We start from the raw sequence: 21,477 nt of genomic DNA on the forward strand, positions 1-21,477 counted from the left end.
GGAGTTGGTTTTAAAGGGGCCATGGCTCACCGATGTCCTCTAATCATATGCTTTAGTAAGCCTTGTATGATTGCGGATCGTCCCGGTTGGGGCGGGAGGATGTCGTAAGGAACGATTTAATGGAAATTAGAACTTCTTAGGAGGGCGTAAAGAGGTTCTGAATAGATTGGGACGGAGTAAGAGCGTGCGTAGCTGTGCTGGTATCAGGCGGCTTGGTGCTGCAGTGAGTTGTTACTAGTAGTAGTAGAAATAAAAACCTTTGCTGAACTTTTATGAGATAATGAATCTGAAGTTCCATCCAAATTTTAATTTTTTGTTGATGTTTTTACTTCATCGTTATTTTTTCGAAGAGTTTTCGAGTGAGTAAGATTCTTATTCGTTTCTTTTTTTAGTGTTTGTGTTTTAATTTGCTGAGGACGGCTTTTAGCCAACCAGCAGAAATATCCCCTTAGGTCGTATTTTAATCGCCCTTCTCAGAAAGATTGTCTTTTTCGGCCAACCATCTAGGGCAAAACGAAAACCCTGTTGTCCCCAAATGGAGTGGGATTATAAGGAAAAATTTAAAGGAAATAGGAACTTCTTGGGAGGGTGTAAAGAGGAAGTCTTTGAATACAATTGGGACGGAGGAGTGTACGTAGCTGTTTTGGCCTCAGGTGGCTTGATGCTGCCGTGAGTTGTTAGTAGTAGTAGTGGTTTTATTTCAATCACGGTCTTAAGAAAATTCTTAATTAAAACTCCTTATACTTTGTGAAAATATTTACGATATTGCGGCTGAATAAATGCCGTAGTAGAACAGTATACGTAAAATAACGCCTTTCCTTTAAATATTTTCTTTAATAAGGGCAGATATAGGTACCGACATTACAATTTATTTGATCCTATAAGAAATTATTCAAGTTTAGCAGACTGAAATATACCAGCCTTCTTCATTTGTTCATATTCTCTTTGCGGATCGTAGTTCCTAAAAATAAAAATATATATGAACAAAAATATTTTATATAGGAGGGTAAAAGGAACATAAAATTGAACTATTACCTATACGAACTCAACTTATTTCGTTACTAACCAAGGAATAAATCCAAATAACGAAACAAATAACATTTGTGGCATTCATGTCACCATCCAGTATCAATCATCATTTTATAAGAACTAGCACTGCCACAATAAAACACGTCTTATTACATAGCTACAACAAAATCATAAAGAGACTAACATTGGCTATGTGAGATGTGTCTTTAGTATCTCACACATTCTTCAGAAAGTTATATTAATTAATTAAGCCTAATTAATTCATTAATCGTTTTATTTTGCGCACTGTTTATTTAGCATTATAATTCTTTGTTATATTATTAAATGAGTAAATTTAAGCATTGTTTACAATATTTCTCATCATTATTTTTAATAATATTTTTTTTTTGCATGTTAATATTTACTTATCGTTAGTGTTAAGTTACTACTATCAAAGTAATAAGTGTGAAAGATGAGTTTCGCTTAAACTGTACCATTTTAAAGTGAGCACCTAGGCTTATCGCAGAGGCGGTTTTAGGGGAGAATTAGAGGGGGCACTTGCCCCGGGTGCAGTAATTTTAGGGGGCACAATTTCAAATAAATAATCTAACGGATATAACCATTTTGTAATTTTTGATATTTTATTAATTAATTTTCTATTAAAATTTTCTATCAAGCTAGAGTATCAATGGAAGCATCAACATGTAATTTGATCAATTATTGCAACCTTACTTCTAATAAGACCCCAAATCAAGTGTTGATTAGACACCTAAATAATACAGAAGTTCCCAAAGTAAAAGTGTGTAATAATGAAAATGTGCATACAAGAGTGTCAATTGAAGGACCAACATGTAAATTGACCAATAATTGCAACCTTACTTCTAAGAAGACTCAGAACCGAGAGTGGGTTAGACACCTAAATAATGCTGAAGTTCCAAAAGTGAAAGTCTGTAATAATGAAAATGTGCATACAAGAGTGCCAATTGAAGCATCAATATGTAATTTAGCTAATTATTGCAACTTCACTTCTAAGAAGACTCCAAACCAAGTGTGGGTTAGACACCTAAATAACGCTGAAATTCCTAAAGTAAAAGTCTGTAATAATGAAAATGTGCATACAATATCAATTGAAGCACGAACATGAAATTTGACCAATAATTGCAACCTTACTTCTAAGAAGACTCAGAACCGGGAGCGGGTTAGACACCTAAATAAGGCTGAAGTTCCAAAAGTGAAAGTCTGTAATAATGAAAATGTGCATAAAAGAGTGCCAATTGAAGCATCAATATGTAATTTAGCTAATTATTGCAACTTCACTTCTAAGAAGACTCCAAACCAAGTGTGGGTTAGACACCTAAATAACGCTGAAATTCCTAAAGTAAAAGTCTGTAATAATGAAAATGTGCATACAATATCAATTGAAGCACGAACATGAAATTTGACCAATAATTGCAACCTTACTTCTAAGAAGACTCAGAACCGAGAGTGGGTTAGACACCTAAATAATGCTGAAGTTCCAAAAGTGAAAGTCTGTAATAATGAAAATGTGCATAAAAGAGTGCCAATTGAAGCATCAATATGTAATTTAGCTAATTATTGCAACTTCACTTCTAAGAAGACTCCAAACCGAGTGTGGGTTAGACACCTAAATAACGCTGAAATTCCTAAAGTAAAAGTCTTGTAATAATGAAAATGTGCATACAATATCAATTGAAGCACGAACATGCAATTTGACCAATTATTGCAACCTTACTTCTAAGAAGACTCCAAACCGAGTGTGGGTTAGACACCTAAATAATGCTGAAGCTCCTAAAGTAAAAGTCCGTAATAATGAAAATGTGCATACAAGAGTGTCAAGTGAAGGACCAACATGTAATTTGACCAATTCTTGCAACCTTACTTCTAAGAAGACTCCAAACCAAAAGTGGGTTAGACACCTAAATAATGCTGAAGTTCCAAAAGTACGAGTCTGTAATAATGAAAATGTCCATACAAGAGTGTCAATTGAAGTATCAAAATGTAATTTGACCAATTATTGCAACCTTACTTCTAAGAAGACTCCAAACCAAGTGTGGGTTAAACACCTATATAATGCTGAAGTTCCAAAAGTAAAAGTCTGTAATAATGAAAATGTGCATACAAGAGTGTCAATTGAAGGACCAACATGTAATTTGACCAATTATTGCAACCTTACTTCTAAGAAGACTCCAAACCAAAAGTGGGTTAGACACCTAAATAATGCTGAAGTTCCAAAAGTACGAGTCTGTAATAATGAAAATGTCCATACAAGAGTGTCAATTGAAGTATCAAAATGTAATTTGACCAATTATTGCAACCTTACTTCTAAGAAGACTCAAAACCAAGTGTGGGTTAAACACCTATATAATGCTGAAGTTCCAAAAGTAAAAGTCTGTAATAATGAAAATGTGCATACAAGAGTGTCAATTGAAGGACCAACATGTAATTTGACCAATTATTGCAACTTCTCTTCTAAGAAGACTTATGAATTATGTTCTGGCCTTGGGATGGCATAGGGGTTTTGAGCCCTATGCCAACTCATTTTAATTTCTGCTCGTTTTGAGTTTGACTCGGTTATTTATTGTAATTTTTGTTCGTTTTGGGTTTCATTTTTGCTCATTTTTGACTCAATGGAGTTCTTTACTTTTCTTTGAAAAACTTATTTTTTGGAAAAAGTTTTTTTTTTTAATTAATTTCTGTGCGTTTTATATTGACATAGTCTTTTCAGGAAAATAGAAAATAATACTTCAAATCTTTTCGTTTTTTTAAGACTTTATAGTTTGGCCTGCTATTTGTATGCTGAACAAAAATTTTCAGCAATTTTTAACAAAAAACACCCTTTTAAAAATCTGGACACAAATAGTAGTGTTTAATTTGGTTTCATACCTCATCTAGTTGACCAGAAATGGTAGACTTGATACCATTCGCAAAAAGATCTGTTTACTTTCTTTGATACCTTGGATTCACTTACGCTATTTTGATTTGGTTGAATTTTAAGAGCAGAAGTAGCCCCGAAAGTTTGAACATAATACCCTTAGTCGTTCTTGGGATATTGCTGAGATGCCTTATTGGGAATTAGCATTAAAACAGTGCATTTTGATTTAATCTTAAGGCAACATTTGGTTTTTAAACATAATGGGCAAATGGAAGGGTGGGCGTGGCAGGGGGATTAGTTGCCTTCCAATCACTTTCGACAATAAAAAAGGGCATCAGCCCTTTCTATTTTAAACCGAATAGGCCCTTTTCGAAGTTCCTACGACAACTCCTTCGATACGAAGTGCCCTGGCCTAAAAAAATAAATAAATAAATAAATAAAATAATACAATGTACCCACATCAATCTTTACTATACAAATGTCAAGCCTTCCAATCCCTTTAGATTATTGAAAAGGGCAATAGGCCTTTCGATTTCCAATCGAATGAGCCCTTTTTGAGTTTCTACGACAACACTTTCTATAAACACCTTATATGCCCCCAGGCCATAAATTACAACCCTTACCCTAAGGGCTGTGAGAGGGGATGTCATCATCAAAGACCCAATTTCCAGAACCTCAAACTATAGTGAACATAATTTCTATCTTCAAATTTTCAATGGATAGATTTGGAGAAATAGCGAACGTGAGAGGGGTGCTAGACGCTCTCCAATCACTTTTGAATATTTAAAAAGGCCCTAGTCCTTTTAATTTCCAATCGAATGAACCTTGTTTAAGCTTCCACGACAACACTGTCAATAAATACCGTATATGCCCCCGGGGCATAACTTACAACTCTCGCCCTGAGGGCTGGAGGGGGGGTATCATTCTCAAAGACCTAATTTCCAGAACTTTCTACTACGTTGAACAAAATAGCTATCTAGAAATTTTGTTTGGATTTGTTTGGGGGAATGGTGGGCGGTAGAGGGGGGTTAGTTACTCACTTTCAACTATTAAAAAGGGCACTAGCCCTCTCAATGTCCGATTGAATGAACCCCTTTTGAAGTTTTTACGACAACGCTATCTATAAAAACCTTATTTGCTCCCAGGGCATAACTTACAACCTTTGCCCTGGGCACTCTGGGGGGTTTGTTATCCTTAAATACATAATTTCCTAAACTTTAAACTATATTGAACAAAATAACTCTCTCTTAACTTTGATTGAATGTGTTTGGGGAAATGGTGGGCGTGACAGGGGGGTTAGTTACTCTCCAGTCACTTTCGACTATTAGAAAGGGCAGCAGCCCTTTCAATTTCCAATCAAATGAACCCTTTTTGAAATCTCTATAACAACTTTCTGAAATCTCTATAAACCTGATATGCCCCCAGGGCATAACTTACAACCCTTGCACTGAGGCCTCTGAGAGGGGTATCATCCTAAAAGACCTAACTTCCAGAACTTTCAACTACGTTGAACAAAATGGATATCTCAAAATTTCGCTTGGACGTGTTTGGGGAAATACTGGGCGTGAGAGGGGGGTTAGTTGCCCTTCAATCACTTTCTACTATTAAAAAGGGCACTAGCCCTTTCATTTTCCAATTGAATTAGCTCCTTTGGAAGTTTCTACAATATCGCTTTCTATAAAAAACCATTTATGCCCCCAGGGAATAACTTATAACCCCAGCCCTGAGGGCTGTGGGGGGGAGTGGTTGTCATGCTTAAAGACCTAATTTCCAAAACTTTCAACTACGCTGAATAAAAAGGCTATCTAAAAATTATGATTGGATGTGTTTGGGGAAAAGGTGGGCGTGAGAGGGATGTTAGTTGCCTTCTAACCACTTTCGACTATGAAAAAGGGCACTAGCCATTTCAATTTCCAATCGAATGAGCCCTTTTTGAAGTTTCTACGATAACGCTTTCTACAAAAACATTATATGCCCCCAGGGCATAACTTATAACCCTTGCCCTGAAGACTGTGGGAGCAGTGTCTTGCTCAATGGTATAATTTCCTGAATTTTTAACTGCGTGGAACAAAATATTACCCCACACACATTTTTTGAATGTTTTGGGAGAAATAGCGGGTGAGATGGGGTCGATTACCGCACTCCTGTTCCAATCAGGTGTCTGTAACAGAGTGAGCCGTGCAAATTTCTAATCAAGGTAGCACTTTCTGGGGATTCTACGACAATATTTTCTGTAGAAGCCTTATATGCCCCCTGAGAGTACTTACAACCCTTGCCCTGAGAGTTGTTGGGAGGTTGTCGTCCTCGAAGACCTAACTCCCAAAACTTTCAACTATGTTAAACAAAATGACTATCTCAAAATTTTGATTCGATGTGTTTGGGGAAAAGGTGGGCGTGAGAGGGGGGTTAGTTTTCCTCCAATCACTTTCGACTATTAAAAAGGTCACTAGCCCTTTGAATTTCCAATCGAATGAGCCTTTTTTGAAGTTTCTACGACGACGCTTTCTATGAAAACCTTATATGCCCTCAGGGCATAACTTACAACCTTTGCCCAGAGGGCTGTGGGGGAATGTCCAACTAAAAAACATAATTTCTATCTGGAAATCAACTACGCTGAACAAAATGGCTTCCCAAAATTTTGATTGGATGTGTTTCGGGAAATGGTGGGCGTGGAAGGGGTGTTAGTTCCCTTCCAATTACTTTTGACTATTAAAAAGGGCACAAGCCACTCCAATTTCCAATTGAATGAGCCCCTTTTTAAGTTTCTACGACAACTTCTTCGATACGAACTGCCCTGGTCTAAAGGAATAAAATAATAAATAATACATTGTGCCAACATCGTTCTTATATGCCCCCAGGGCATAACTTAAAACCCTTGCCCTGAGGGCCGTGGGGGAGTGGCCTCAAAAACATGATTTCTATCTGAAATCAAATACGCTAAAGAAAATGGCTATCTCAAAATTTTGATTGGATGTGTTTGGGGAAATGGTGGGCGTGGAAGGGGTGTTAGCTTCCTTCTAATCACTTTTGACTATTAAAAGAACACTAGCCATTCCAATTTCCAATCGAATGAGCCCTTTTAGAAATTTCTACGACAACTTCTTCGATACGAATTGCCCTGGTATGGAAAAAGAAAACCAAAAGAAAATAAATAACACATTGTGCCAACATTGTTCTTTACTTAGGCAGCGCTATTGCGCTGCCTATGATACAACAGTGAATTTCAAGCTACGATGCAAATACAAAAGCTAGTCTATAGTCCCAATATTATCAAGATGGCTTTACTTCGAACTTGTGTACAAACTAATCATGACATATCCTTTTCAGAAACAAAACGAGAGCCAGGCATTGAACTGAGCCATTGCATAGAAGTGATACTAAATTAAATAAGAGAAAAATAAAAATAATAAAGCAACAATCCTAAAATGGATTGTTGCTTATCTTAAAAGGGAATGATAATACTTTTATCCTGTAAAAAGTGTCCTTATTTGGTTTGCTTTAACTGTACCAAAACTCCTATATTACTTTGTGTTTTCAGTAAAGCGCTAGTTTTCTATAATCCTAGAAACAAAGGGAAACATAATTAGTTGGTTTATTCATACTATTTTTATTGATATATATTAGATAGGCTGTGAAGTAATAATCAATTGAAGCACCAACATGTAATTTGATCAATCATTGCAACCTTGCTTCTAAGAAGCCTCCAAACCAAGTGTGGGTTAGACACCTAAATAATGCTGAAGTTCCCAAAGTAAAAGTGTGTAATAATGAAAATTTTCATACAAGGCTATCATTTGAAGTACCAACATGTAATTTGATCAGTCATTGCAACCTTACTTCTAAGAAGACTCCAAACCGAGTGTGGGTTAGACACCTAAATAATGCTGAACGTCTTAAAGTAAAAGTCTGTAATAATGAAAATGTGCATACAAGAGTATCCATTGAAGACCAACACGTAGTTTGACCGATTTTTACAAATTTACTTGTAAGAAGACTCCAAAAAGAGCCTGGGTTAGACAACCGAATTAAAAAAAAACGATGTGTATTTGAAAGACTTGGAGAAATTGTCAACAGCAACAGAGATCCAAAGGTTCTGAATTGTTGGCAGGGGGCCAAATAGCTAAACCAAATTAAAAAAAGGAGCATAAGAGATAGACTCGGAGATATTGTCAAAGTGGAAGGAAAGCAAAACGAAAATTTTTGGAACTAATGGTGTAAATATGGTTTAAAATGCTGCAGGCCAAAATGTGCATTTATTCACTAAGCTTGGAGTAATAATTTTTTCGGACAGATGGATGCAAAACTATTTGTTTTTAATATTTTTTTTTTGGATCAGTGTTTTATAATAAAATTTGTTGTTATTACCCTGTTGAATTACTTTCACAGTCAGGAATGAGTAAAGACTCAGGAATATTCTTATTTCATAGTCCAGAAAAAATCCCATATTTTAATGGAAAGGTCAATATTCATTGCTTTGTCTTTTCTTCCTCTGGCTTTCCCTCTATTTTAGAGTTGAATTTTTAAGGGCACTTTTCTTATCTTTTTGCTTACACTTGCATTCTTTCTATCTTAGGATTGAGAGACTCAATTATTGTTTGATTCACCTGACAGAAGAACTTTAGCAAGGTTGTATGCTTGTATGGCATAACAGATAAACACATTTAAGTGCTTCAGTTAATGCATGAAATGAGGGTTTTGTATCAAACCAGGAATTAAGCAGGGTTGCGTTCTATCCCTAGTTATATGGAACATTTTGATGGACTATGTCTTCAGGAGCACAGCAAAGGAGGGGAGGAGGACAAAAACTGAGAATTTTTTTTATAGCAATCAAGTCTTGGAAGACTGTCTAATTTTGAGGTAATTTCTTGCTTTTTGAGGAAGGGGGGTCCTTATATTTATTGTCTCACTTCGTGCCTGGTGACTTCTAACACTCAAGTTTTTTTTTTTTTTTTTTTTAAACTGAACTTGGAAGATGTGAGATTAAGCACCAAGAAACAAGTTTGACAAATTTAAATTCAATCCTTAGTTTTCTTCTCTGCAGTAACAAACTTCCTGTAAGATGTATTGAAGGAAAGAAGAAATATGTGAGCAGTTTCTGAAATATTTAAATTCAGTCTAAACATAAATCAACCAATAACCCCTATTATTTTTCTTAGAGCTGAGGCCAGTTTGAACTTATTATTTTATTCTTTATGTGATAAACCGATATTTAAATTATTTCACAATGTGAAGCTTTCCTAAAAAGAATCCCATAAGCAAATTACAAAACTTTTTATACAAAGACACACACTTATGTTTGACCCTTGGGATTCTAGAGGAAGGGGGTCAGAATTGGAAGTGGTGCATTTTAAATCACTTCTTTTCATTTTAATGATAAGAAAAGTTTTTGGTCCAGTATTGAGGGGAATCCTCGAAGTATTTTCAGGTATGTTCTTCACCTACGGTAGTTTAGAATGAATACCTGACAATAGTGGGTTCTTAAGTGGCTATTAGATGACCATTTAACTCTCAAGTTACGGTACCAATTTAGTTCTGTAATTCCAAAAAACTGAGCTTAGAAGAATAGTGTTTACTCTCTGTTTGAAGTTGAAGCACTTTTCAACATATTATTTAATAACAACAAAATAAAATAGTATTTTACTACATTCATCACATATATTCAAAATTATTGGTTTTAAAAATGATTTTTTTTTTTTTTTTTGCTTCAATTTGTATACTTCAGTAAAACTAATAAATCTGAATCAGACAGCCAATAAAGTTAGATCTAGATAACATTAAAAAACAGAAAAAAAGAGTTTGCAAAAGAAATTATTCTGTACATGAGAGGTTCTGCCCTCCTCAATACCCCACTTTTCATGCTAGTTTTATAATGCTTAATTGAAAGTATTTACGAGTATAGAAAATTTTGCAATCAGAAATATAGAAATTGCAATTTTATTTACTTACCAATTGCTTGTAGAAATATTTGAACTGAAATTTTTATTGTTTGAAGCAAATCTAAAGCAAAAAGCTCATCCATTCTTGAAGCACTGTAAAAATGTTTTTTATCCCTTTCCAATTGACTTTGTCTTTGAGCATTTGTTTTTAAAACATTGGATAAAAAAGAATCAAACTTTAGTTTAATGAATAGGGGGTTGGGGAGGAGGAAGACTTACTTATATTTAAAATAATTTCTTTTCCTTTTGAGCTTTAATGCCACTCTTTACTTTCATTTGCAATTTTTTTTTTTATAATTCTTGTCTGTTTTTCATATTGTACCCACGGTCTTTCAAATCTGAGAAGGTTTGACGGGCTACAGCCCCATCAGACCCACTTTTTACATCAAATTTTAACTTCTGCAAAACAATGCTTTCAGAAAAAGGAATCATTTAGTGTATTCACTTTTTGAAATAAGGCATAATTTTCCAAAATAAACCATTATTTCCATAAAAAGAGAGAAACCTTCACCCCCTCAGTAGCCATACTGCATGTTTCTTCCTATATTAATCCAGATAGTTTTTCTAAATGATTGGAGGTCACAGGTTAAATCCTTAAGCATATGAATTCTCACTGAAATTCGTTAACAGGCTACTAGTGAGCAGCTATGGAATACTCTACAACCGTAAGTTTCATAAAACACCTTTTTGGGCCCCACATTTCCTCCATCTAAATACAAAATAGGAAGTCCTTTGCCTCTCATTTCCCCAACAGATGGAGTAAATGTAAGGCCCAAAAACGTGTTTTCCCAATCTGCCTTATATTTTGCCTCTCTAATCAGCTTCAATACAAGATTCATCAGTTTCTTGATCAGGTGTTCTCCTAAACAGAGAGGAAATTTGAACCTAATCTTGACTCCATTGGTTTATGATGGTCAAAGATGGATCCAAGTTCTGATTTTTTTCATCTTATAAATTTTAATTTATAATGCATGTAGATATTTGTTGTTCCTGAGATACAGTATATATACCATTTTGATAACCTGGATGCAGCTTTTTTTATTTATCAAAGCCCCCCCCCCACCCCAACTCAAAATATGAGCTCCACTTGACACTCATAACCCCTGATAATTTCAATTCAATGCCCCAAGCTGTTCCTGAGATAATGTAGATATACAATTTCAATAACCTGGGCTCACATGGTTTCTTACATTACTATTTTGTCATGGATTGATTCTAGTCTAGAAGGGGCTCTTAATCCAAAAAAATATAAAACAAATTGGAGACCACATCTTTGAAACCCTTTCCCTCTGTCCCCTAGTCAAAATTCAAGGTTCACTTACTCCCCTCCCCCACCCAATACTCCATGAAAGTTTCAACTTGATCCCCTAAAACTTTTCCCAGGATATTGCAGATATGCAGGTTCAATCACACACAATGGTTTTTAATTTACCATGCTCCTTAATTGCAAATGGATTGTAGGTCACATAGGGACTAACAGCACAGAGACCTTTTAGTGGATAAAATAAATACATTTCAGGCCCTCTCCTTTCTCCAAGTTACATCTTAAGGTTCACTTGGTCCCCCTGGCATTCCATTAAAGTTTCAACTTGATACCATGAGCCATTTTAGAGCAATTGCAAACACAATTTTGACAATCTTGCACCACATAGTGTCTTTTGATTTACCTTGGTGCTAAGATGTGAATAGATTTTAATTCTCAAAAACACAAGTAGTGCAAAAATGTTCAGGTGGGCAGGATACATAGCATTTTAGCCCACCCCCAACCAAAATTGTTGGTTACCTTTTCTTTTTTTAAACTATGTGAAAGTTCCATACCCCAAGCTGTTCCTGAGATGTTGCATATATGGTAATTTGATGGCCTGGATGTACATACTATCCTTTGAATTAGCTATACTGCTAATTCAGAGGATGGAATTGTCCAGGGGGGAGGGTGTATTTTACATGAGAGGAACTCTCCACGGAGGAGTTTTCCATGAGGAGAAGGTATTTTTCATTGAGGGTGAGCCAGATTTATCAGTATTATTTGAAAAACGACCAGAAATTAAAAAAAAAACAAGTTTTTTTAACTGAAAGTAAGGAGCAACATTAAAACTGAAAATGAACATAAATTTTTCGGTACATGAAGGGGTTGCCCCTCTCCTCAGTACCCTCTGAAATACAAGGGTCATTTAATTAGAATAGGAAGTTTTTTTAAAAGTGTTAAAAACTTTAGCGTGAACAGCAAGGTATTGAGGAGGGGGCAACCCCTTAGTGTACAGAATAGTTTCTGTTCGTTTTGAGTTTTAAAGTTGGTCCTTACTTTCAATTAAAAGAAACTTTTTATTTATTTAATCACTGAAAAAAATGACAAACTTGTTCCCCAAATTTCCAAAAATACATTAGCACCCCCCTCCCCCCCCCCTGCCCCCACTAACTTTTTGTGAATTGACACCACTGAGCATAGTAAATATATTCAGGCTTTAAACTGAAGTAAATAAAACAAATTTACAAAATTTTAACTTGTAAAATTCAGGATATTTAATCTTCCTTTTATCATTGGCATTTATTTTATAGATATTACAAGTTAAATTAATGTAATTGTAAAGCAACATTCTAAGTGATTATTTGCATGAAACATTGCAGGTAGTTTAACTACAATAAGAGATTAAGCCTTAAAACTTATGTAAATAAATTAAAATATAAAAATACTAACTTGTAAAATTCAGCATATTTTAACTTTCTTTTGTCATTGATACTCATTTTGTATGCTGCAGTAACAGCAAAGGCAAACACAGCTCCAAAAACCAGATTCCTTTTGATTTGACTTGTCAGGAGGCCTCTTAGTTGAGGTTTGGGCAACTTAGCAACCTCTGACATAGTGAACCTAGAATGTAAAAAAAAATGTTGCAAAGAAATTCATGTTAATTACTAAATTATTTGACAATTTTGATTAAAAATAAAAACTAAATTATTTTAATGAAACATAATTTAAATAAATGAATAAAATTAATAAGATAATTCAAAAAATACATTATATAAGACTTAAATGAAAAATAATCAAAATTAAAAAGTAACTATAATTAATAACTATTAACAATCAATATTGGTACTATAAAATTAATAATGTCAAAAATAGTCAAATAGAAAGTACAAAGAAATATCTAAAAAAAACAATAAAAGGTACACCATATAGGTATCAAATATACAATCTTAAATACAGCACCTACACTTATGATAAGTTCATAGGGATACTATGCATTTGCGAGAACTTCTTTTGGGTATCCTACATAAACACTTTTTGATGCCTATTTTTACCAAGTCCACTTTACAGAGCATTAGTAATTGATTCTAAAATTTGCACATGCAAAAGGATATTTCTAAAAAACAGTTTAATATGAAAAAATTGTTGTAGTTGAATACTAATAATAACTAATTACTGTTAAATTAAGGAGAAATCCTTAGATTGCTCCTAGCTGCAATTTAAGGTGATTTAAGGTAAATACTAATTAATACTAATTACAAATGAATTTTTTAAAGCTAATTTCATGAAATTCAAGCTAAAGTGCACCAAATAATTTTTTTCGAATTGCAGCATATGCACATACACATCACAAGTTACACATAATAGTCACAAAAATTGTAAATTTTTTCTTTGATATGCCTACATTCAATTGGTAGCCTAGATTAAAATCAAAACCTATTTCCTCTAATCTTATTTAAAGCCCTCCTACTTATGACTGTATAAAAATATCCAAGGGGCAATCTGTGAGCCACAGAATATTGATGCTATTCAATTTACACTTTTTGATCAGACTCACATAGGGCAACTTATTAGAACCAGTATTTGAAAACTAAAGGTTTTCCTAACATCTGAATTACAAAATTCTTTAAATTTGTAAAACTATTTTACTCACTATTAAAAGCCAATTAAAAGCTAATCATATTCATTATGGATTTTAATCCCATTGATATAGAGAACTGTATGCACAACAAGTAGGTAATGTGTGACAATCTCCATATGATCATTTTTGTTTTTTGAAAATCCAGTTGGGAACAATTCCAGGCTGGTGCCATGTAAGCCAGGTGCTGTTATAACCTTGGGCTCCTTAGATTGTTGGACTTCAGTTAAGTTGCATGTGTGCTTTTTCAGCATTTACAGAGAAGTCTATGAACCTGTTTGTTAATTAGTTGTCCATCATGTCAAAATGGTGATCAACAATTACAGAATTTTCCAAAACCAAACAGTTAGCTGATAGCAGACCTTGGTTGGTTGATAGCAAAATAAATGAACTTTTAGAGGTTTTGCAAGTTCAAGGTGCTAGAATAGGTTTGAAAATTAAAATTAATAAGACTAAGGCCAGGAATAAGTGAAGATGAAAATGTGACATTCAGTAATGAATAGATTAATTAGGTGGGCAGCTTCACTTATGTTGGTAATATTATTAGTAAAGATGGTGGGAGCAGTAAAGATGTTAAAAGTAGAATAGCCAAGACTCAGGGTATTTTTTCACAGTTAAAAAAAGTTTGGAAAAATAGGATGATAATTCTGCAAACCAAGATTAGAATATTGGAAGATACAGTGATGACAGTGGTCAAATATGGCTCTGAAGTGTGGGGGCTCTGAAAATTAGATGAAGATTTACTAGATGTTTTCCAGAGAAATTGCCTATGGATTGTTCTGGGTACCTGTGTGACTGACCATGTTTCCAACTGTAGGCTGTACAAAAAATGTGGTTAAATCCTGCTTCCTGGGGCTATAATCAAAGAAAGATTGATATGGCTAGGGCACATTCTGCAGATGAAGGATGACAGATTGCCAAAGAGTGTCCTTTCTGGTCAACCATCTAGAGCTAAAGAAAAAGCAGGTTGTCCTTGTCTAAGGTGGGAGGATGTCATAAAGAAGATTTAAAGGAAATGGATACTTCCTGGGAGGGTGTAAAAAGGGAGGCTTTGAATAGATTGGGATGGAGGAGGAGTATGTGTAGCTGTATTGGCTTCAGGTGGCTTGGTCATGCAGTGAGTTGTTAGTAGTAGTAGTAGTACTAGTTGGTTCATACTAACCTAAGTTGGAATGGGAAGCAATTAAAACACTTGTTGTGCTTATCTTAAATTACCTTAAATCGCAGCTTGGAGCAAATTTAAGGATTTTCCATTCTTGTAATGCTCAGTGATGACATCTAATGTTTTTTTTTTTGTTTTTTTTGTCATGATTTGCTTGCTACATTTGGGTTGTAGACTCAGCAGCTTCCCAGTTTTAGAGGAACTCCTGCTCTTGCCAATCTTCGTCAAGTCTTTGCTTGAAGGCAATCGTCAAGTCTGCAGACACTGTATCTTCAGAGAGCTGATTCCACAAGTTGGTTATTTGTTGGCTGAAGAAATGGCTTCTCTCTTGGATAGAAGAGTGCTTCTTGAAAATTTTCATTGAATGTCTTCTTGTCACAAGGTGTTCTGGGGGAGCAAGGAGACCAGGAAGAGTATTTTTTGAAATGACTTTGTTGGTTAGAATCATGTTGCCTTGCTTCCTCTGGTATATGAGAGTAGGGAGCTTCAGATGATGCAAACGCTCTTTGTATGGCACTTGTTTGAGGCCATCAACCATCTTAGTTGCTCTTCTTTGTACTTTTTCTAGTATTTCCCTGTCCTTCTTGAAATAGGGGGGACGCCAGGGACATTCCAATCTCAAGGCGTGGATGAACCAGTGCCTTGTAGAGCTTCATAAATACTTTAGGATGCAGGCTAGAGATAGTTCTTTTAATAAGTCCAAGGGATTGGAAGGCAGAAGAAGATACAGATTTTGCATGGGTACTGAAACTCAGCCAATGATCAACAATGACTCCAAGATCTCTTTCTTCAGTGTCTGCAGAGAGGGGGTTACCTTGGAGATGGTACTGCTGATGTGGATTATGTTTGCCAAAATGAATGACATGACCTTTTTCAGCATTAAAAGAGGAGCCATTTATCAGCCCAGCTTCCAAGAATATCATGGTCCCTTTGTATAGATTGGAGATCAGCAGCTTTGCCAACAAGTTTTGAGTCATCAGCATAAAGTGTGAGGAGGTTTGAGAGAAGGTTTGGTGCATCATTAATATAAAAATTGAAAAGACTCGGTCCCAGGATGGTCCCCTGGGGGATGCCATTTAACACAGTTATGGATGACAACAACTGAGGAACACCTTGAGAATCATAGACCCTGATGGGTTGTGTTCTTTCTGATAGGAAACTCTGTATCCACTGCGCAGTAACACCATCAACAGCTGCTGCCTTCAGTTTGGTGATCAGGAATTCATGACATACCCTGTTGAAAGCTTTTGAGAGGTCCAGGAGCACCATATCAACAGGAAATCCTCAATCCAGCAGTGATGTTACATACTCGTATGTCTGTATTAGGTTAGTGTCCACAGATCTACCAGATCTGAAGCCATGTTGAGAAGGAGTTAGTATGTTGTTAGTTTCAAAGTGCTGAATGAGAGCTCTATTTACAAATCTCTTGAGCACCTTTACAACCACAGAAGTGATGCTGATGGGATGGTAATTTTCAGCACAATCCTTGGGGCCTTTTTTGTGGATTGGCGTGACATGTGACATTTTCCAATCTGTAGGTAGCTCTCTGTTTTTTAGGGACAGCTGGAAGAGTCAGCACAGAGGAGAAGTGAGGACATTTCTACACTCTTGAAGAAGCCTTGGGTGTAACCCGTCAGGTCCTTTGGACTTGTTAACATCAAGTTTATCAAGGCTAGATAAGACTATTTCTTCAGTAACTAACAGGCTAGGCATTGGGGTAGATACAGAATGTGATGGTGCTGCAGGGATGGTTGGACAAGACTGGGTGGTGAAAGCGGAGGCAAACTGGACATTTAGTAAATTAGCTTTATCTATTGGCAACAAGCACATTACCACACTATGTTTGAGGTCAGGAATGGTGTGACGGTTAGGACTTTTAGCAGAAACATGCCTCCAGAAGGATTTGGGGTTTGCCTTGATATCAGTGGCTTATAGGCCTACTCTTTGAAAATTTTCCCCATGCAGTCTATGTTCACTGTGCAAGTCACTCCTTAAACTTAGCCCTGTGTCATTTGTACAGCATACCTGTTATAAGAAATTGTCTAGGAACTTTGAAAGAAGTAATTAATTTTTTTAGAACTTAACCTAAATGCTCTGCATTTTTCAAACAAATTGTTCAAGAAAGTAATCTTATTGCAGGGACAAAAAGAGTAAGATTGAACAATTTTTGCAAGACTAGATGGGTGGAGTACTTAAAAGCAATCATTTTGTTTAAAGAAATGTTCATTATTATCTGTAAGGATATGAGGGAAATTTGAGTACATCCCAATTGAGATTCTGAATCTTTAAGCAAAGCTTATTCTTTGCTATCTGCTATTGAGAGATCCAGTTTTGTTGCAGCTATGGTTACTGTCAGTAAAGTTTTTAGTCTGTCACAGAATTTGTCTATAATCAAAAATAAAAAAACTATATATTTTGTATCACTAAATCAAAAACTTTTGGTCAATATATACGAAATCATATTATTGAGTTAGGACTAAAGTGAATACACCATTTGATGCCTTTTTTTATGCTGATTATGAATATAATAAGCATTTCTATGGGAAATGAATTTCAGTCCCCCCCTATATATGCCAATTCAGGGTTAGGTTAGGTATTGCCTATATAGGGGGGGGGGGCGGAAATTCATTTCCGATAGAAATGCTTATTAGCCTATATTTGTAATCAGCATAAAAAAGGGCATTGAATGGTGTATTCACTTTAGTCCTAACTCAATAATATGATTTTGTATATATTGACCAAACTTTTGTATCACTAAATCAAAAACTATAGATTTTTTATACTTTCTCAAACATGCTGATGATCTTAAGAGCAAAGTTAGAGACACAAGAGAGAGGAGTGAAGCTATGTTTCATCTACTTTTCACTGAAGGGACTGAACTGTGTCAAGATTATGAAATCAGCAATAGTGCCCAGATGAGCTCCAAAACAAATATATGGGAACAATTCTGTAACAGCATTAGAGGATCCTGAAATACATTCCCAACTTTCTGTGTTTATACTATTTCTGGACTACTTTCTTTAGCAGCTGCATCAGCAATTCCTTGGTCATAGAAAGTTGCTATAGTCACTGCAATATATACTTCCCCAGCACTGTATTTCCCTTGGCAAAGAAAAAACTAAGGATAGCCTACTCTGACCAATTGTTGGTATCTTCATGCAGAGGAAACTTGCAAGCTGAGTTAGCTCTGTGGAGGACAATGTGGATGCAGTTGGGAAAAGTGGTTCTGCTAAAAAAGAATGTGATAAGAACATTTTCCCTACTTGACATAGATTTTTGAAGACTGGTGCAACAACTTCTGTTGCTTTAAACAATGGCTTTAAATGATTGTTTTGCCTGTTATTTCAAGCAAATTTATAGTCCTATGTCAATTTTAAATTCTTGGTCAACCTTCTTAAGACCATAGGTGGGTGTGCCTTGTTTGCCTCTTTTTTAAATTCTTGATCAGCATGCCTAAGACTCTAGGCAGGCATGCCTTTCCAAAAACTAACCTGACAAGTATGTGTCCAATAAGAGAGTCATTCATACTCTTGCCATTTACCTGTGCCCCAGCCATTTAAACATTTTCCTCTCAATTACTTGGACTGGGGCACAGGTAAATGGCAAGTTATCAAGTATTTTGGGCAATAGGTTGCATCAGGACTGGGCTGGGTATTTGTAGACAGAGAAAAGCCAAGACAGATAGTCCAAGTAATTGAGAGGCAAATGTTTAAATGGCTGGGGGCATGGCTAGGCTACATGTAAGCATTCTTTTTCTACCATGCAAAGAGTGAAATCCTATAACAAGAGTACCTCAGGTCAGGAATGGCTGAATGGATTAGCTTTATTATGCTATCAATACTCAGAGGTGTTCCAGTCAATGCAGAAGACATTTTAGAGAAACTAGCCTAGGCTAGCCCACAACAAACAAAATGCAGCTTGATTTAGCCTATTTTATAATTGCATAGGCTGTTTATAGTGTTGTCTCAGTAAATGGTAAAATTCTACTTTAGTTACTTTTGGCTATCTTGGAAAGGAGTTGGGTTAGGAAAATGAAACTTTCAGGGATGGATGTACATGCTAAGGTTTGTCCTGGGAAGGTACTTTGAAGTACCTACCTCCACTCATCCCCCCTCTATATAAGGGTAAATTACTGCACATTACTAGTTGTTTTTAACTCATATGTCATCCTATATTACTATCATAAATATAAATCACTGCTTACCTTAAACAACTTCTGCTTTTAACCTTGTTCATTAAAATGTATTCCAAAATCCTATTTAAATCCTAAGCCATTTAATTTTCAACCCATGCTGACTTTCTTTATGGTATATCAAACCAGGTTGTGATGTCACACTTGCCTTATCAGACACCCTTACACTTAAGGGTAGCAGGCACATGCCAAACAACTCTGTTGATAAGACCATTTAAACTGTATTAATCAGGGAAAGGATTTCACAAAGAGATCAGTAAAAATAATCTAATCCTTTTTAGAGGACAAATTATGTCATGGGAAGACGTTTTTGAAATTCGCCTTCCACCTGAACTTAAAATTTTCTAAAATTAGTCTTTAGAAGCTTTTAAAATATCTCTAAAGTACTAAAAAATAGAGTACTAAAAACATAAGAATCGACTTCAGAGGACACGTTTTATCACGGGAAGAGTTTTTTGAAATCAACCTTCCCCCCAAACTCAAAATTTTCTAAAATTCTACTTTAGAAGCTTTTAAAATATTTATAAGTACTAAAAGATACAGTGCTAAAAACATCAGAATCGACTTCAGAGGACACATTATATCACGGGAAGATGTTTTTGAAATCCCCCCTCCCCCTACCCTCAAAAATTTTCATAATTATGAAATATAAGCTTTTAAAATATTTAAAATATTTACGAAGAGCTACTAGATCGAGTACTACAGACATCAAAACAGTCTTTAGAAGACCAATTGTGTTACAGGCCGAGAATTTTAAAATCCCCCTTCCCCCCAAACTCAAAATTTTCTAAAATTTTATTGTTTGAGATTTTTCAATATTTCTAAAGAGCTAAGAGATAGAGTGCTAAAAACATCAGAATCGACTTCAGAGGACACGTTTTATCACGGGAAGTGGTTTTGAAAATCCCCTTTCCCCCCAAACTCAAAATTTTCCAAAACTCTACTTTAGAAGCTTTTAAAATATTTTAAATATTTCTAAAGCGCTAAGACATAGAGCGCTACAAACATCAGAATCGACTTCAGAGGACAAGTTATGTCATGGGAAGAGGTTTTTGAAATCTCCCTTTCCCCCAAACTCAAAATTTTCAAAAATTCTACTTTAGAAGCTTTTTAAATATTTCTAAAGTGCTAACACATAGAGTGCTAAAAACATCAGAATCGACTTCAGAGGACACTTTATATCACGGGAAGATGTTTTTGAAATCCCCCTCCCCCCAAACTCAAAATTTTTCAAAATTCTACTTTAGAAGATTTTTAAATATTTTAAATATTTCTAAAGCGCTACTACATAGAGCGCTAAAGACATCAGAATCAACTTAAGAGAACAATGTATGTCATGGGAAGATGTTTTTGAAATCTTCCCTCCCCCCAAACTCGAAATTTTCCAAAATACTACTTTAGTAGATTTTTAAATATTTCTAAAGCGCTAAGACATAGAGTGCTAAAAACATCAGAATCGACTTCAGAGGACACGTTATATCATGGGAAGATGCTTTTGAAATCACCCTTCCCCCCAATCTCAAAATTTTCTAAAATACTACTTTAGAAGCTTTTAAAATATTTCTAAAGCACTAAAAGATACAGTGCTAAAAACATCAGAATCGACTTCAGAGGACACGTTATATCACGGGAAGATGTTTTTGAAATCACCCCTCCCCCCAAACTCAAAATTTTTCAAAATTCTACTTTAGAAGCTTTTAAAATATTTTAAATATTTCTAAAGCGCTATGACATAGAGCGCTACAGACATCAGAATCAAAGAGGACAATTTATGTCATGGGAAGATGTTTTTGAAATCTCCCTTCCCCCCAAACTCAAAATTTTCCAAAATTCTACTTTAGAAGCTTTTTAAATATTTCTAAAGCGCTAAGACATAGAGCGCTACAAACATCAGAATCAACTTTAGAGGATAAATTATGTTATGGGAAGATATTTTTGAAATCCCCCTTCCCCCCAAACTCAAAATTTTCCAAAATTCTAATATATAATATTATAAAATTGTTTTACCTCAATACGCGAGTGTTCGCTAAAAACGAAATCCTCAACGACAGATATCACGTGTTATCACAGATCGTTTTGTTGACAATGAATCGTTCCACCACTCTCAAAAAAATACTAAAATCTTAGTTTGACGCCTTTTTATTAAGTTAAATATCGATAAGGAATATTGCAATGCAAACATCGTAATCAACTTCAGAGAATCCTATATGTTATGGGAAGATATTTTTGAAATCCCCCTTCCCCCCAAACTCAAAATTTTCCAAAATTCTACTTTAGAAGCTTTTAAAATATTTCTAAAGCGCTAAGACATAGAGTGCTAAAAACATCAGAATCGACTTCAGAGGACACGTTATATCACGGGAAGAGGTTTTGAAAATCCCCCTTCCACCCAATCTCAAAATTTT

General features: G+C 35.3%; 2 protein-coding genes across 2 annotated transcripts in view; both read right to left on the bottom strand.

Annotated features, from left to right (window-relative positions):
• Positions 1-849: 849 nt before the first annotated feature.
• Positions 850-21,477, bottom strand: part of LOC148948860 (cytochrome c oxidase subunit 6C-like) — a 28,178-nt gene continuing 7,550 nt past the window's right edge. The window contains exons 2-3 of the mRNA XM_089094110.1: positions 12,533-12,703; positions 850-961 (exon numbers count right to left, since the gene is read on the bottom strand). Coding sequence (XP_088950236.1) covers positions 889-961; positions 12,533-12,696 — 237 coding nt within the window. The 5' untranslated portion in view covers positions 12,697-12,703 and the 3' untranslated portion in view covers positions 850-888. The remainder of the gene's footprint in view (positions 962-12,532; positions 12,704-21,477) is intronic.
• Positions 15,074-15,418, bottom strand: LOC148948861 (uncharacterized). The gene has a single exon (XM_089095039.1). It carries the CDS (start codon positions 15,416-15,418, stop codon positions 15,074-15,076), a length of 345 nt encoding a protein of 114 aa, XP_088951165.1.

This window comes from Artemia sp. Qi Xiang Cuo, chromosome 9 (genome assembly GCF_049724085.1).
Source record: "Artemia sp. Qi Xiang Cuo chromosome 9, ASM4972408v1, whole genome shotgun sequence".
NCBI classification, from domain to species: Eukaryota; Metazoa; Arthropoda; class Branchiopoda; order Anostraca; family Artemiidae; genus Artemia; species Artemia sp. Qi Xiang Cuo.

Excerpts from the sequence above, each read along its gene's own strand:
- LOC148948861 (XM_089095039.1), bottom strand. The coding sequence starts at position 15,418 with ATGGTTGATGGCCTCAAACAAGTGCCATACAAAGAGCGTTTGCATCAT.